This window comes from Camelina sativa, chromosome 14 (genome assembly GCF_030686135.1).
Source record: "Camelina sativa cultivar CO46 ecotype springtype chromosome 14, ASM3068613v1".
NCBI lineage: Eukaryota > Viridiplantae > Streptophyta > Magnoliopsida > Brassicales > Brassicaceae > Camelina > Camelina sativa.
The window spans coordinates 13,065,686-13,083,483 of NC_141893.1; the positions used below are offsets into that span (position 1 = coordinate 13,065,686).

The window sequence follows — 17,798 nt, forward strand, 5'->3', positions numbered from 1 at the left end:
CATATATATTGCGAGAAGGAGGAAAATATGTCGACCGAGGAGCGTAATTCGTCAGAGGAGTACACCCGTCATGAAAGGGAAGACTGGCGTATAGTGGCCAAATCCGATGTAAACTCTTTTAATTTCATCTTCTTCATCTGTCAGGGGACAAACATCGGGTTTGATGCCCTATTGAAATTCAACAAGTCAATGAACTTAACGTCCTCTTACTACATTACTTTGCTCGCAAACGATCTGGCAGCTACCCCTTGGCAAAAGACCTTTCAGTTCGAGTTGATGAACAAAAATTTGGCAGTTTAGATTTGATAGTCGCTATTGCTAGACCTAAAAGAGATCAAAATGAAGGTGGATAGTGCGATTCATTATACATTGTTCTATGTTTGTTTTTAATATACCAGTCGATCTGAGTATTATATATAATCAGTCTCACCCTTGCTGACTATTAATAATAATGTTGTATAGCGGCGGTGACCGCTAAGTTAGTTACCTATGCAGCTCTGTTTTCCAAGAGTTCTTGAACACCTTTGAAGAATAGTTTGGCCTCCCAACTGATAATCCAAGCACGTTGTTCATTCGATTTGGTTATCTTTAGAGTATGTCATCAAATCGATTGAATGAAAAAAATGAATAGAGACACAAAGAAGGATAGGCTAATGTCCATCTCTAGTGCTAAATGTTCTTTGCGAACAACAAGAACAGAGTTTTTTTTTTCCGACTCTTTAATTTATTCACATTTTAAATCAGTATCATCTAACTAGTAATACACCAAAAATATGGTTTTTTGACACATTTCACGTTTGTTTAAAGAATCTTTTATATAAAACAAATCCATTTAGAGTAGAAGCAGAGAATACAATGAGCCAATGAACAATACAAATTAGTGAATACCATTTTATACAATCTATAGGTAAATTCAACTTAAGATTTTAATTTTTAGTTTATTTATTTGTACACATATCAAAAAAAAATATAAACAATCCAATTATAAAGCCGAGATATTAACAACCAGATTCTTAATTACAATTACAACCACAGAGCCCCAACCTCTTTAAGAATTGGAACTAACTCACCAGAAATAAGAGTGGCCATAACCCTATCTAACCCTCCAAACAACCTCCCTCCTACATAAACCGCCGGTAACTTCACCGTTTCTCTGCCGCCATGGACTCCAATCTTCTCTAGCTCACTCAACACTTCCTCTTCCCTTTCCTCATCGATCTCAAGAACCGTTGGATTCACTCCAAGTCCAAGAAGCAGCCTCTTCACCACGAGGCACATGCAGCATCCTCTCCGTCCAATCACGATCACCGCGTTCTCCTCCACCAACGTCCGAACGCTCTCACCGTTTTCTTGTGTTTTAAGCGTTAGCGGCCGTAGAGATTCCCCGACTGTGTTCATGTTATAATTTCTCATACAAGAAATCGTTCCTTGCATTTTTTTCAGGTGTGTGTTTAAAAGATGGATATAATACCAATTAGGAAAGGGAAGGTTTTGGTATAAATATAAGTACATGAAGTAAGAGAGAACCAGAGACACAAAGTCGAGCGTCAACGATGGTTACGTAAGGATGTGCGTCATAGCAAGCTATATGTTATGCTGTTTTGACGTCACCGGATGAGAGTGGACTTGGTCATATAGGACCGTGTGCTGTTTTTATCGTATTCCGTAGCACATGATTCACGCTGACTTTTTGGATATATCCCACTTTAGTTCTTCTTATAGAAATCAGCATGTTTTTGATTTTGTTTACCCTTCTACGTGTTGTGTGTTTCATAATAGTTTACTAGTTTTATATCAATAAATTTTTTTTTTTGTCTTTAATACTTACAAATATTCGCATGTGAACATAGTAGATGCTTCTTTGGATCTCGACCATCAACTAAACATAGTGGATGCTTCTTTGAATCAACGGACTATATATACGTATAATAATTTAGGTAATCAGACGATACTAATTAAATTTGTATAAACACAATTTTGTTTTGGAATTGCTAAAATGAAGAGAGACTAGAGAGAATAAAATCTTAACGTTCGATACTTTCAGATGTAAGTTCGAACAATTCAAGTTCAAAATAACATCTCTAGATTAAAAAGGTGAGAAAATACATGTCACACTGGAAGACGAAAACATTCTGAGTGGTGAAAACTCCAAACAAAATTCTAATTTATACGAAAAGTAGATACTCCCTCTGTTTCAAAATATAATATGTTTTAGAGAAGTTTTTTGTTTCATAATATAGGATGTTTTCAATTTTTTATGCAACTTTTAGATTAGTTTAGTGTTTATATTATGCAATATTGTTACTGATTGGTTGAACTTGTTAAAAGTAAAAACTTTTTAATCTGCATGCTTTAGTTAAAACATCTTATATTTTGTAACGGAGGGAGTATGTTATAGTATTTCAAAACTAATGTAATTAATTGAATCATGTCATAATAGTTCACTGAATCTCAAAATATGCATTGGCCGACCGTGTTTGGATGAAAGTAGATCATGATGAGCAATATATTTTATGGGGAAGTGATCGTGTTGAAACAATAATCTTTTAAAACCATTAAAAGCGACTTTAAAAAAAAAACAAGTTTGGCATTAATAATTACTCTCAGACTAATGTGCAGTCGGTAGTTTCGGCGTAGTGGAGCCTTAAAAATGAGAAGATCCCAACAAAGAACGAACCATCGACGATCGTACGATGGACGGTGGAAAAAGTCGGTATATAAAAAACGTCAGCACCAACTTAGCATTATTGGTTGGTTTAAATGGAATACTGACATCATTTTCTTCTTCAACTTCATGCACTCTTTTCTTCCTTCATTAAGAGTTTAATTACTATATTATATTTCAATATTTGTCTCGTGTCTCTTTATTAAAGACTTAAATTCTCGTCACCCTTTAACTAACCTTTTCAATAGCCTTTTCCAATTTGCATCCTTCGACCAAATCCTGAAATGGAAGTTTAACATATTCATCAATCATCATCGTCCTAAAACGTTAAAAAAAAATAGTGTGTGCGCGTTAGTGCGTACATGCATGTCTTCGGTGTAGTCCTGGGCATTCGGGTATTCGGTTTGGTTTCGGATATATCCATTCAGTTTCGGTTAGTTTGGATATAGAGATTTAGTATCCATTCGGTTAATTTACTATTTCGGTTCGGGTTCGGTTCGGTTTCAGTTATTTTCGGTTTGGTTCCGGATATCCAAAATAGTGTAATATAAATTTTTAAAATATTATTTAAATAAAATTTGATTATATTTTAACAAATATATCTAAAAACTTCCTGATATTTGATTTATTTCAAATATTTTGGTATTTTTGTCTAAATATATATGGTTTTTTTGTTTACTTTTTATTACCTTATATAAATTAACACGTAATACAAAGCTAAAACTTCAACGTGGCGCAGTGGCCATGTTGCACATTCCAGTTTGTAGAGGTCTCAGGTTCGATTCTCGGCTAAAACATAATTTAAGTACGTGTTCGGTTTGATTCGGATAACCGAATGGATATCGGTTCGGTTCGGTTAATAACCGATATCCATGGATAATTAAAACACTATCCAATCGGTTATTGTCCACTATCCATACCCGAACCGGAACCGAAATTTCGGTTCGATTTCGGTTCGGTCCATTCGGTTCGGTTTATTTGCCCAGGACTATCTCGGTGTATCATTTTTTCGATCGAATTTTTACATGTAAATTTTGCGTTTCTCAATGCATATGGTCATTTTTCTAACATTTTTTTTATAATCTTCGTCGTCAATTAAAGTATCCGTGCTATAACACTAGTTAAATTTATTTTATACAAAATTTTGTATATTTTCTATTTTAAAATAAAATTTTAATATGTTGTATTAATTTATGTACGTGAAGTTATTTCAACAATGTATATTCTACCTCATGACTTGAATGTCATTATAAGACATAATTTTGTGAATTTGGTTTTTAAAAAGCGAGTTATTATATTATGAGTAATTTAATATGTTTTTATACTTTTTGTTTTAATATACTTGTTTTTTTTAAATTCTTTCATATTATAGTGACATATTATTGACATTGCTATAACAAACCAATTTAGAGTGTTTATAGTTTCTAACTTTAATATCAAGTTTCAAAATAAATTATTTAAAGTTTATTATATTATATAAAATTATAAAATTCAATAAAAAGGTATGAAATTGAATTTAAATATTCAAATTTTGACCGGTTACTCAGTAAAATTTTTGATTCAATAGATATTATTTTTAAAGAATAATATTAATAAAAATTGAATATTTTATAGATTGAATCATTTATATTTATTTTTAAAAATTCAACTTATGGTATATCCGGAAATAAAACTATTTTTTAATTATAATAAATAATATGAAAATTTATTTGTTTACCAAAATAGACTCATATATAAAAATGAGAGGTGAAGTATAATAATAATTAACAAATTAATATGTTAAGTTAGATATCAAAAGATTTTATTTGATGAATAATTTAATAAAAAAATTAATATGGTAAGTTAGTTAATATCAAATGATTCTTTAGAATATTCTCTTTAAGATTTTTGTAAAAAATAAATCCAGACTATACAAATAATATAAAACTTAATCTATAACCTATTTATAACCAACTTCCTCAAATTATATAGTTTACAAAATAATGTTGTGTATTTTCGTTTTATTATATAGAGGATGAATTGTATATAGTAATCTTCGAAAACATATTAGTTTCTTTTAAAATAAAAGGGCTCTATGGTTTGTTATTGGGCTTTATAAGCTTCACCAATAAGCCCAAAGCGAAGCCTTTCAGCGATCCTCCTCCTCCAGCGAATCACTCAAAGCCAACCGCAGGTGATGCGTTTTGCTACGTAAGAGAGACGAGTCTCACGCCGGACTTTTTTTTTTGCTTCACCGTCGTTTCTTCTTCTTTCTCGATCTCCGTCGCGTCTCGTTTCGACTAATCCTTCCTAGGTAAAATAAGCTTCTTCAAGTTTCCTCTTACATCAATTTCTGCTTTCCCTTTGATCCTTATCGTTATCTTTCCTAAACGCAATAATTTTTTTTCTAAGGTTTGTGTAGATCTTTAAGTATAGAGATTGATAATGCTGTAACCCGTCATACTGTAGAAAGTTTTGAATCTAGATTAGTTGATTTAATCGGAATTGTCTGGATCTAATAGTTTCACCGAGTTGATCATTGTGATATAGTCCTAATTGAGCAATCTTAGAATTTTGCGTAATTTCCAGAACTGTCTATGTTAATGTTTGTGTTATTCATTGTTGAGAATATGAACTTGATTGTATTGTGTAATCAGCTGTGTTATTTTGGTGTATAGGGTAGCACAGTTGTGTCAGGATGTCTTCAGCGCAAGATCCGTTTTACATTGTTAAAGAAGAGATTCAGGATTCTGTAAGTTGTTCGGAATAGCTAGAGGTGTTTTTAAAAAAAAATAGATTTTAAGGACAGTAATTGATGTGTTTGGTTTTGGTGATGGATGCTTTGTTAGATTGATAAGTTGCAATCTACATTCCACAAATGGGAGCGTATCTCTCCCGACATGGGGGATCAAGCGCATGTGGCGAAGGAGCTTGTTGCTACTTGTGGAAGCATTGAGTGGCAGGTACTCGTATCTAGTCACTATCCTATTAATCCCAGTTTGTGTGTGTGTGTCTATGGATTCTGTTATTTTGTGTTAATGGGATGATGGATGCTGAACACTAGCTGATCTGTTAGAATGGAATGTCAATACTCAGTTACCCACATGATCAAAATTCCAATAGAATAAGTAGGTGTGCTAGTCAAAATTAGAGTCCTTTCATGGATATTGAAGCTGTCTTTACTGATAGGAAGGTTGATGAGCTGGAAAAAGCGATTACAGTTGCAGCAAAAGATCCTTCGTGGTATGGCATTGATGAAGCTGAGCTTGAAAAACGGAGGAGATGGACTAGTAATGCTAGGACACAGGTATGTCTCTAAGTTTGTAACGAATACTGCTTTATAGAGTAGGATAAATTTGTTGTTTGTTGACTTGTGCAAGAAATTACGATACGCTTTATAGGTGCGGAATGTGAAGTCTGGTGTTTTAGCTGGAAAGGTAAGTTCTGGAGCTGGTCATGCAAGTGAAGTGCGCAGAGAACTAATGAGAATGCCAAACGCGAATGAAGCAAATAGATACGATCAGTATGGAGGGAGAGATGATGACGGTTTTGTACAGTCTGAATCAGATAGGCAGATGTTGTTGATCAAGTATAGCTCTTTCAGTTTTTCTACATATTTTTGCAGTCTTTTCTTTGCTTATGAAATTGCAGTGTCTGAAGACTAGTTTGTAGCATAGGTTTGTTCAAACAGAGTAGTTTTATAACCTGACATCATTTTTGTCGCTTCAGGCAACAAGATGAAGAATTGGATGAGCTCAGTAAAAGTGTACAGAGAATTGGAGGAGTGGGGCTCACTATTCACGATGAACTTGTAGCACAGGTTAGTAATATGGAGATGGATTTAACAATAGTAATATCAGTAGAGATCAGGAACATCAAGTGTTTTGTTATTGGGTGTTCCAGGAGAGAATAATAGATGAATTGGATACGGAGATGGACAGTACAAAGAACCGGCTTGAGTTTGTTCAGGTAACCCCTTAAGGTTTTATGGCTGTATTGATTGTGAAGTAAGCCTTAAGAAAGTGGAAAGTGAAACAATGAAAATGGTTTTTGTTGTTGTTGTTGATAAAAATGTGAATGAATGAAAATGGTTTTGTGACAGAAAAAAGTGGGAATGGTAATGAAGAAAGCTGGAGCGAAAGGGCAGATGATGATGATATGTTTCTTGCTTGTCTTGTTCATCATCCTTTTTGTTCTCGTCTTCTTGACCTAATACCGTGCTACCACAGAATTTTAGAGATGGTATTTTGATGTTGACATTGTTATGTGTGTGGTGAAACAAATAGGAACATATTTACATAAAGTTCTCTGGTTTTTCTTCTCTTATCCGATCACCAATCATATTTGGAACTGTGGCTTTTGAGATTGAAATTATAATTCTTTAGCTGTGGGATCGCAATAAATCACGTATAGTTCAAGTCCTGATAAATAAACTTCTTATCTGATAACCAGTAACTTGAAACAAATGTTTATGCCTTGTAGAGTAAGAGTAAGTGAGTAACCAATTCCAAGTTTTCTCTTTTGGCATATAAAATACAAATTCATTTCTTCCGGAATTTCAGAATAAGTATCATAAAAGATGAACCTAAATTACATAACAAGAGCATCTCGATTTTTGCCGGTTAAAATAATTTGTTTGATATGTCTCACAAAACAGGATAAACTCATACATAAAACTCTTCAAATTAAGTTAATTTTATGAGCAATACTTGGGCTTCATCACTTTTGTTTTTAACCAATGAAAATGCTCGATGTCATACTATATTTAAATAAAATTTAAACTAAAATAAATAGAACATATTAAAATGAAAATTATCAAAAATATTAATTTAGTGGAACCCAACCGACACATAATCAACTTTAGTTGTAAAACCTGATTTTCATTTATTAAATCAAAACCTTAATTCTCATTTGTAAACTCAAACTGACCTAAACCGACACATATTCTAGTTTAATTATAAACCCTAATCCTCATTTATAAACCTAAACCGCCTTATTGGTCTTTAGATCTGAACACTACCTAGACATCAAAGGGCCTACAAATTCTGAATCTGAATATGTTTTTGTACCTAAATATTTATGTGATAGATTCATGCTCGTATGGTCCATCCCTTTTAAGCACAAGTTGATGATGAAAAAGGAATTGGTTACCCCCTATATGATCATATACGACAAACACAAGCATGTGTTATGTTTGGTTTGGTTGCTCCAAGATAGTCCAACTTATTACTAGTCTCATGGCTAGACTAATAATATATAATTTTGACCAAATGAAGGAAGAAGATAGACAAGTGTGGCAATATTATGTTTGAAAAAAGAGTTGCATGCAAGTTGAGAGTAATTCATATGCCCTTAACGCCATTACCTAGTGTACTATTATTACAATACCCAAGAGAAGACAAAGAGATCATGCACAAACAAAAACAATGTTAAACAAGACTACAAAAAAGGTAAGAAAATTACAATGTACCTTATCAAGAACAGACATGACATTGTTGTTCAAGTGGTAAGCAAAATTGCGATGACTACCTTAGTGGTGAATATGAATCTGCTACTCCTTGTAGAATTTCTGCAAGTTTTTGAATTCCATCTTGATAAGCTTCCTCTTCCAATGTACTCAGAATTTTCCAGAATTCCATGAACATTCCGAATTCTTTTTCAGTTGCATAAGCTGTTAGGTACTGGACACATTCAAAGAATAATATACTATAAGAAATGAAAAAAAAATCTATGTGACAAAAGAAAACCATACTATAACTGAAAAGAAAGAAAAGTTCATGTGACCGCGTACTTCATTATTTAGGAATGACTAGATCATGAAAAATATTATATTATGATCCCAAATTACATAGCATAACAAATCTTAATAGTTAATATTGTATTTATAAAAAATATTGACATCAAAAATGACATTCTCTAGTTTGGTGTCCTAATTTCTGATTAAGTCTCTTATCGTCAATGTGTGTCACCGCATATTTATCTTGTTTGTGAGTTTTTTTTGTACAACTTTTGTTTGTATTTCTTGAATGTTGATACAAATATCCTCAAATGTTATATATATATATATATAGTATATATTGATTGTTCAAAATAAAGTTTTTCAAATCATTATTATTATTAGAGATTCCAGTTTTAAAATTTAGGCGTGATTTCTTTGTCTTACATATTATAGTTTTTGTTTTTTGTTTTATTTTTATTATTGATGTGCATGTTTTAATGTGTTCAAGTGCACATTGACTCGTTTGTATTAAATGAGAGGAGCCTTCAACAGTCCTTTAAGTCTACTCTCTACACCCACAAGGATATACAAAATCTCTAGGGAGACGTAAATGTAGCCATCTTCACTGATTCCATCTCCACTGCTATCTTTGCATACACTCAAAAGCTCCCCATCAGTTATGTCAAGGCCATAGATAATTACAAAGTGATATCCGAGGAAGATAGGGTGAGGAATCCGCATTTTGGTAGGACCATGATAAGCAAACTTTCCTCTTCCACTCACTCCTGAGTAAAGAATTAAGCCCGCTGATATCGGTTGCCATTGGAGCTCATGCAAAGCTTCTTCTAGTGTGTTGAGTCTTCGAGCATTTTTGAAAGTTCTCTTGCGCATCATGGAAGGATCCTCATGATCAACACTCGAAGGCTTGTGGTTGGTGCAGTCAAACTCCTTGTGCAATTCTCTGGGAACTCCATGCCTTTGAATATGGCATAAAACACTTAATTGCATTTTTGTAACTCTCAAATAATTACCTTTGATACAACATTAGCATAACCAATATCATCATTTTCTATATCATTATTTTTTGTTTGTTATATAAATTCTACAATATCATTATTTTTACATGTAATATATGATATATAGTTTAATTTTATCATACTGTACTCGAAAATATATACTTTGTTGTTTGTTACTTTCAATTGTAGTCATTTATTTTTTTGTATTTGTATATAAATATAATTTCAAATAAATTTTTAATGTTGTAGTCATTCACTTTTTCTGTATCTGTATATAAATATAAAATTTTGACCTCATAATTTTTTAAAATGACATTAATTAAAAGACTTTATATTATGATTTATTTGTAGTGATTCCATGTATATGTGATGAACTATTAAAAAATAATAATCATTGATTACAAATTCAAATCTTTTATTATTTAATAAACTTTTTGTTGATCTCAAAATTTTAAATTTATTTTTCAGAAAATTGATGACTTAACATACTAATGTTAGACAATAGCCTAAATAAAGTTAAACTTAAAGTAAAACGTCAAATTTTAATGTTATAACAGAATAGAAGTATATATATATATATATTAGATTGGAAAGAGAAAACTTAAGTTCCGTTCTAGGTCTTAACGTTTGTTAACAAAAGAAATAGTATTTATGTTTATGTGTCTAGTACGCCATAATATGTTAAAAAAAAAATTTCTATATGAAACATTATCATTTTATATAAATCAAAGTCCATAAGATAACAACCTAATAAAGTAATTGCTGTTTTTTTCTTTTATTTTTATGGAAAATGTATTAGTCTAATAATCTGTTGTTATTTGTTAGACTCACTTAGTTATATATGTATGAAACACATCAAACCTATAGTTTATTATTTTTTATTTTTTCTTAATTGAAAAATTTTAAATCTATTTAAGCTATCACCATAAATAAATAAAAAAATATGCATAACTAACACCGCAAAATAAATTTTATGAAAATAGATATCACAATGATTCTGAAATATGACTACAACCAGAAAAATATATGGCATATGACATGTAAGATACAATATAACTTAATTGCACTATATATTATTATTAAAAGAAAATTTAATTTTTTTTACTTTATTTAAATTCATACTAGGCGGGTTTTAAATTTTGATGTACACCGAAAAACATAATAACAATAACAATATGTTACGTGGGCAACGAAGCACCAGTGGTCTAGTGGTAGAATAGTACCCTGCCACGGTACAGACCCGGGTTCGATTCCCGGCTGGTGCACATTTTTGTCTTTTTAACTTCTTCAATTCAAAGAAAAAAAATATGTTACCTGGACTAATACCTAGTAAAAAAAATATAAGCCAAAGTTAATAAAGGTAATTGAACGAAAAAGCTTTTAATAAACCGAATTACAAGGTTTCACTCTTGGATAAGATTGGGGTTGATAAGGCCCAACTGAATCCCATAAAAGAATCCAGCGGATGGGATATATCGATTGGATAGATCTTTTAATAAAGAAATAGAGAGGCCCACACACAGAGACACAAGGAGGCGGAGGAGAAGATGAGTAGGACGACGGTGTGTGAGGAGTACAGTATTACGCCGGAGGAATATTCTCGTAATGTGAGGGAATACTGGCGTGTAGCGGCGGAATCTGATGTAAAATTCTTTTATCTTCCAATGATTTAATTTTGTTGCTCTTTTTCCACACATAAATTATATTCTTGACCCTAAATTATAGTGTTGTTTGTTTATGGGATGGCTAGCTAAACTGATTAGTGTATATTTTGTTAGATCTAGGGTTTATATATATATATATATATTGCTTTTTTAGGCTAGACTAACTCTGATTAATTACATTGATGATTGATGATGGGGGGTCTTCTTTAATTAGGGTTTTGATATCGATGAGTATCGAGGTCCAATACCAGTTAAGGGAATGGTTTCCTACCACTGTGGACCCGAAGGTATTAGTCATGCTTATGAGCTCTTGCTCGAGGGTTATGCTTTGTTGGGCCTTCATCGTTACAATATTTTGCAGGTATATTCATTATTCAATAACTATTCTTTCTCTCTCTCTATCTCTATATATATATATTTGGTGCTTCATCAACATGTCCTGTGTTATACCACATCCAAGAATTTAAATTCTCTCTTTGAATTCATCTGATCTCTGTCAGGGGGCAAACTTCAAGCTCGATGCTGTATAGAAATTCATCACGACAATGAGCCTTGCGTCTTCCTACTACTTTACTCTTCTTGCACACGATCCAGCAGCTATCCCTCCATTCCAGCAAACCTTTCAGGTTAAAGTTGATGAAATGGAGTATCTCAGTTTGGATGTGGCCGTTTCTATTGCTAGACCTAAAAAAGTAGTAGGTCAAAATCAAGATGAAGGTGACTAATATAATTGTGGTTCATTAAATTTTTTTTTGTTTAAATACAAATGATCAAGAGAGTACTATAAAATCAAATCTCACTTGCTGATTAATAATGTTGCGCCATAGCGGCCTTGACCCCCAAGGAGCCCTTCATACCTCACTTTCATCGTAGCGTAGTGTCAGTGTCAGATGGTGTTCTCGTCTTCCAAGGTAGATTGCCTGATTGGCCGTCAGATGATGCATTGAATGATGATAGAAACCGGTTTTACGTGGTACGTAAGATTATTTTTTTATTACTAAGAAGACACACAACATGATCATTTTAATTTTTTTTTTTTTTTTTTGCTCATGATTTGATCATTCTAAGCAGTAGTGCTGATCACATATTTTTCGTGCTTTAATTTTGCAGCTCAAGGAATCAGAGTGGCAAACCACTGATTGGATTTCTCTCTATTTGGAACTTTTGATTTGTGCAACTGATACAGGGATGTTTGGTGTAAGTAATTTTCTCTTTGCATATCAATGATATACCATATATCGGAGAGACAATTCTTGAGTTCACCCCCACTCTTATTCACCCTTTTTAAATTAAAGAAACAAATCTTAATTAAGAAAATAAATTCTGAAGATCAATTAATTTTAAAATTATTAATTTAAATATTAAATTACAGTTTTTAATTATTACATCTAAACTCTAACCATTTTTTATAAACCCAAATCGACATATCATTTTGTTTAGTTGTAAAATTTAAATCCTAACTACTATTTTCTAAACTCAAACCAACATATAATTTTGTATAATTGTAAAATCTAAACCCTAAACAGTCTTTTATAAACCCAAACCGACATATAATTTTGTTTAATTGTAAAATCTAAACCCTAAACACTCTTTTGTAAATCCAAACCGACATATAATTTCATTTAATTGTAAAATCTAAACTCTAACTATTCTTTTGTAAACCCAAACCGACATATAATTTTGTTTAATTATAAAATCTAAATCCTAACCATTTTTTATAAACCCAAACCGATATAAAAATTTTAAAATTACAAATTTAAACTCTAATCCTCTTTTATAACAACAAACCGACATAATTTCCTTAATAAAAGATCTACATAATTTGTTTCTTTAATTTGTATTGTCTTTTTATTTTAATTTTGATTTATTTTTTTTAATAAGATATGACATCACATATTGTTGTATTCTGATTGGTTAATTAGGAGGGGTGAATGAGAGTTGTTCACCCTAGGGGTGAACCCAAGAATTTTTCATATCTGACTGTTGTTAATAAATTATTAACGATCACCAAAACTGTTAATGTTGCTTGCAGATATTGCAGAGTGGTCTGCCCAAGCTTCAGATTCTGAAAGTGGTGATAGAAACTGAGGAAGAAGATCAGAATCCCCCGGATGAGAGACTCAGTGCCAGAAGGGCACATGTCTACATTACTTTTAAGGGCTTGGCCAAGTCCCCACCGCTTGCTGATCATGAGATTGGTGACCATGTTGAACGCAAAGCTATCATTAGAAGAGTCATCGATGCGCATTCAGGATGCTTGACTCTCCAGGGTTCTTTTTGGAGTGATAAAGATGCCGAGCATCGTTCTAAGAGACTTCGGACTGGAGGTCCAAAAAGATGTTGATCTGATAATATATATATGTATATCTTGTGTGTTTGAACTGTTTAGGTGAATTTGTTTTCGTGTCGTGTGTGTTTTGAATACAAGGAAGGGTTAAGTTATTAGCGTATATGTATGAGTGTGTACATTAATCGTGGGGATGATTCAGTAGTTCTCAGAGCCCTTTGATTCAGTTCTAACTTGGTCTGAGGACATCAAAGGGACTATAAGTTCCCAATCTCTGAATATTTCTGTGATATGGATTCATACTCGTATGGTCATCCCTTTTAAGCACAAGTTTACACCCCTAGATGATCACATACGAGTGTTTGGTTTGGTTCCTTCCAACTTTATTAATATTTGATAGTGTCTCTTTTACATATAACAATACAACACAAAGGCTATTGGATTCTATGAGTTAAATAAAATACTACACAAGTCAGCAAATTTGTAAAAATAAAAGATGAGCTAAAATAAACATTTGTTATCACATACTACTACTACTGTACACAAAACGGATCACGTTTTTGTTTCCGTCAAAATTGGGTCTTAATAGTTAATTCAACAAATTGAACATGCGAAAGAAGAAAAACGAAAGAGAGGGGTCCATTTCACAAATTAATTAAAGTTGTAAAAAGACGACCCAAACAAAAACGACGACTCAGCTCTCTCTTCCAGACCTCTCCTCCTCTTTCTTCTTCATCAATCAGATCCAACAAAATTCGAAAAAAACTTTTGATTGATCACAATGGCGATTTCTATGCTCTTATGATCCTTCTATGCTCACCCAGCTTAGTTCTAGATCCCTTTGCATCCCCTCTGCTCGAGTCAACTGAGATTCTCCTAAGCTTTTCTCGAGGTTCTTTCGGAAATTAAAAAAAAAAATGGTGTTGCCGTTGATGAAACTGGGCACACTCTTGGTTAAAACCATAAGTAAACCCTTGGCTAGTCAGCTCAAGCATCAAGCTAAGGTTCATCCCAAGTTTCGCCAATCTATCATCAACTTCGCTCAGGTGATTTTCTTAGAATCCCTCTGATTCTAACTCGCTTTTTTTTTTTTTTTTTATAGAATCGTTTCGTTTCTTGATCTCGATTTTATCATTACGTTGTTTCTTCTTCCGTTTCAATTCCGATGATGTCTCCTAAGTATTTGGAACCTCCGGGATATATGATTTGTTAGGTTAATAGTTGTTGAAGCATTCGATTGAACAAGTTTTGTGAATTTGGAATTTTGATGTGTTGTTGGAAAATATGTGAACAGAGGAATCATCGAATCACGACGCAAATGCAAAGAAGGATATATGGTCATGCCACTGATGTAGAGATTCGTCCCTTGGACGAAGAAAAGGCTGTTCAAGCTGCTGTTGATCTCATTGGAGAGCTCTTCCTCTTTGGGGTAACACTCTTTTTACTAACCATTCTTTGTGCAGTGACTTGTAGATGAGCATTTGAATTTGTAATTCGTTCTAGCTCATCGATGGTTAGTTGCATTTTCATTAATTGGTAATGTTTTATGTGAAAAGGATTATTGTGGCCTTGAGATATTGGATCTTTACCTGGTCAAGATGTTTAGGGAAGCAAAATTTTGAGAAAACTAAACAGCTTATGTTTTGATTGAACTCTTTTCATGGAATAACTGAGAAATGATTTCTAGCTTTACTCTATCAGTTTCTTGTTGATACCATACAATCAGACAGTGATGTTGTTTCAGCTATCTCTAGGTGTATGTGCATTAGTTAGTATCCAACTTGGCTTCGGGGATAAAACTTTTGTATTTTCTATCAAAAGTACTAAGATTTTAAGGGAAATGTACCATCATATCGATAGTATCTTTTCTCTTTTTAATCTGATACTACAAACCTATGCTAATAAGTTATGTAAGTGTTTCTTAGTTTCTTCCATTTAGTTGGTGGGGGTTTGGTTTAAGTGGGAGATGGTGTCAAACTCAGATATCTTGAGGGTCATTCGTCTATACAATTGTTCTGTAAAACTAATACATTGTATGAGCAGGTAGGTGGAGCCGTTGTTGTTTTTGAGGTGCAGAGAAGTTCTCGGTCAGAAGCAAGAAAAGAGGAAGCACGTAAGCAAGAGCTAGAGGTACACAGGAACATTTTTTGGAGGATAATTTTTGCGTCAATTTTTCATTTGCTGTTCAGGATTAATAGTTGGTAGATGCTGTTAGTTAGTACTTCAAATGAGAGTGGTTTGCATATTTATATGGATCAAATTAGCATACATCGAAAAGCTCAGGAAGAACTTTCAATATACAACTCGCGTAGATAAAAGATTTAAGATGCCTAACTTAAGACTTCCTATAAGTTGCAGCCTTTAGAATTGGTTCTCATCCCTTGAAGCTTCTGCGACTTCTGCCATAGATGAAAACAATTATCAATAGTCGTGCTCAATGTTGTTCCCAGTGACTTGAAATCTGCGGTAACATCTAAACAAAATAGGATTTCACTAGTTAAGAGACCGAGCTAACTTGTATGTTTGTTCGAAGAAATAACAATGTTGAGGTTAGATTATTGATTAGTTTAAGATGCTTTGAATCTCGTGGTTTTACAGGAGTTAAGATTGAAAGATGAAGCACTGGAAAAGCAAGTCGCAGATCTCAAGAGCAAGCTAGAGGAGCTTGAACAACTTGCGAAAGCACGCGGACTGAGCGGCGTTTTCCAGTTAAAACCACAGCCCAGTACTACAAGTAGCGGGACGGCAGCAAAATCCAATTGAAATCATCATCGTATTGATTGATCTCCGAGAATGAAACCAATGTCGACAATACGGCAATGATTCCCTTTCACAAGAGATAGGGGAGTTTATGATTCTCTCTCCTCCACATTCTTATAGATCGACCATTATAGATACATATACATGTATCGTCATCATCAAGAACAATCTGCTTTCTCTAACAATCAAATTAGGGTGACAAATAATTTTTTTTTTGATGTTGTGGGTTTGGTGCACGTTTGTCTTCTAAGACCAATTGCTACATTTTAGGCAATGTTGGATAATGACGAATTCATAATGAAAGCGACCTTGAGTCCTTGACAGATGCAAAATGAGATTTTTCTCCTTCTACCTACATCATATAATCGTTTATTATACTAGTATATATATTAAGGGGAAATTGGAAATAAAGGATCACTAAAAAAAGTTTTGTCCATATACACCTTTTTTCAAAATGGTCATTTTTACCTAAAATATCTATACAAATTAATAAAATCAAATTTTACAAGTTTTAAAAAGTGAAATCTAGAAAAATATGTAGATATAGAATTATAGAAGCAATATAATTTTTTACAAAATATATATATATATATATAAGTTATTTTTTTGATAGATAAAATTTGATATAAAACATCTAGAAAACGTTTTCTATTGTTCTGAAAATATCGGATTTTGTATTCTACCACTTTGTTCATGTTATACTAATTTCATAAAAATTTATTGTTCTAAATAGTTTAGTAGTCCGAAATTCAATATTCTACGATATTCAGAGTATGTATTCTACAGTTTAATCTATGTTCTAAAAGCTTTAGTATAAACTTTCTACGATTTACTCTATACTCTGAAAACGTTAGAATATGTTTCATTCTTTTTACTCTATCTTTAAAAAAATTAGTAGATATATACTACAAAAATATAGAATATATAGTCAGAAAATTTTAGAGTTCACTAAATATAGGAAGTGAAGTTTTAAAAAAGGAAACTAAAAATTAAGATCCTATTTAAAAAAAATAAAATTAAAAGTGTATAAACTCTGATCACTCTCCAAAGGAGTTTTCTCTGATTTCTAATTTAAAATAAGACAGATGGGAAAAGAGAGTAGTCGTAAGGTGGAGAAGTGATACGGAGGAGAGGAGAGATCAATGTCGTCGACGGTTGTGGTTAAGGTCTATAACTTTTTCTTCCATCATCATCATCATCATCTTCTTCTTCTTCCTCTTCGTTACTCTTCTTTGCTCTGCTTACTTCTCTTCTCTCACGAAAAATAAGTTTTGAGAATGAGATTAATCACATAATCCTTTTGCCTTCGGAGTCTTGAAGTTGCATAGGCTTTTGTTGAAAGTTGATTCATAGCTTAATCCTACAAAAGAAAAACAGAGAAAAACAGAGAAGATCTTAGAAGAGTAAGCAACAGAAGAAGACATCGAAGAGAAGAAGAAGCATTGGTCGTAGGAAGAAGAAGAAGAAGATTAGAGAAAAAGACCTTTGGGCCATAAAAGTGTTGAAGTCCAATGTTAATGGGTTTGGTTGTTTTAACTTATGTGTTTAGGTTAGAAATAGTATTGGTATAAATATGTTGTATTGTTGTAAGAGACAAGTATGTGTGTGAGATTAAGGAGAAAGAGGTTGTAGTGGCTAAACCTAATCTCTAAGAGATCCATCATCAAGAACAAGTAACAATATAGACATAAAAGAGATATCTCTCTAA

The 17,798-nt window shown here is 32.7% G+C and overlaps 3 protein-coding genes, 1 non-coding gene and 2 pseudogenes across 6 annotated transcripts; 4 read left to right on the plus strand and 2 right to left on the minus strand.

Annotated features, from left to right (window-relative positions):
- Positions 1 to 796: 796 nt before the first annotated feature.
- On the minus strand, positions 797 to 1,798 carry LOC104741459 (glutaredoxin-C9 pseudogene; annotated as a pseudogene). Its single transcript, XR_015580851.1, has one exon. The product of XR_015580851.1 is annotated as a glutaredoxin-C9 pseudogene (transcript).
- Positions 1,799 to 4,752: 2,954 nt separating this feature from the next.
- On the plus strand, positions 4,753 to 6,970 carry LOC104741460 (syntaxin-61). Of its 2 annotated transcripts, none has more exons than XM_010462345.3 (8): positions 4,753 to 4,958; positions 5,323 to 5,396; positions 5,494 to 5,607; positions 5,838 to 5,951; positions 6,046 to 6,233; positions 6,374 to 6,464; positions 6,548 to 6,613; positions 6,747 to 6,970. In XM_010462345.3, exons 2-8 carry the CDS (start codon positions 5,343 to 5,345, stop codon positions 6,855 to 6,857), a joined length of 738 nt encoding a protein of 245 aa, XP_010460647.1. In that variant the 5' UTR covers positions 4,753 to 4,958; positions 5,323 to 5,342; the 3' UTR covers positions 6,858 to 6,970. The 2 variants fall into 2 exon arrangements, with proteins under 2 accessions (XP_010460647.1, XP_087342541.1); XM_087486415.1 differs by having other exon boundaries at positions 4,833 to 4,855.
- Positions 6,971 to 8,891: 1,921 nt separating this feature from the next.
- On the minus strand, positions 8,892 to 9,371 carry LOC147928128 (uncharacterized). Its single transcript, XM_087486031.1, has one exon. The coding sequence runs from the start codon at positions 9,369 to 9,371 to the stop codon at positions 8,892 to 8,894; it is 480 nt and encodes a 159-aa protein (XP_087342157.1).
- A 1,202-nt stretch (positions 9,372 to 10,573) lies between these two features.
- On the plus strand, positions 10,574 to 10,644 carry TRNAG-GCC (transfer RNA glycine (anticodon GCC)). Its single transcript has one exon. It is a non-coding gene; the product is annotated as a tRNA-Gly (tRNA).
- Positions 10,645 to 10,911: 267 nt separating this feature from the next.
- Positions 10,912 to 13,514, plus strand: LOC104743588 (putative UPF0725 protein At1g28500; annotated as a pseudogene).
- A 429-nt stretch (positions 13,515 to 13,943) lies between these two features.
- LOC104741461 (OPA3-like protein) lies at positions 13,944 to 16,422 on the plus strand. The gene is made up of 4 exons (XM_010462346.3): positions 13,944 to 14,376; positions 14,625 to 14,759; positions 15,374 to 15,460; positions 15,929 to 16,422. The coding sequence occupies exons 1-4, from the start codon at positions 14,248 to 14,250 to the stop codon at positions 16,091 to 16,093; spliced, it is 516 nt and encodes a 171-aa protein (XP_010460648.1). The 5' UTR covers positions 13,944 to 14,247; the 3' UTR covers positions 16,094 to 16,422.
- The last annotated feature ends 1,376 nt before the right edge of the window (positions 16,423 to 17,798 follow it).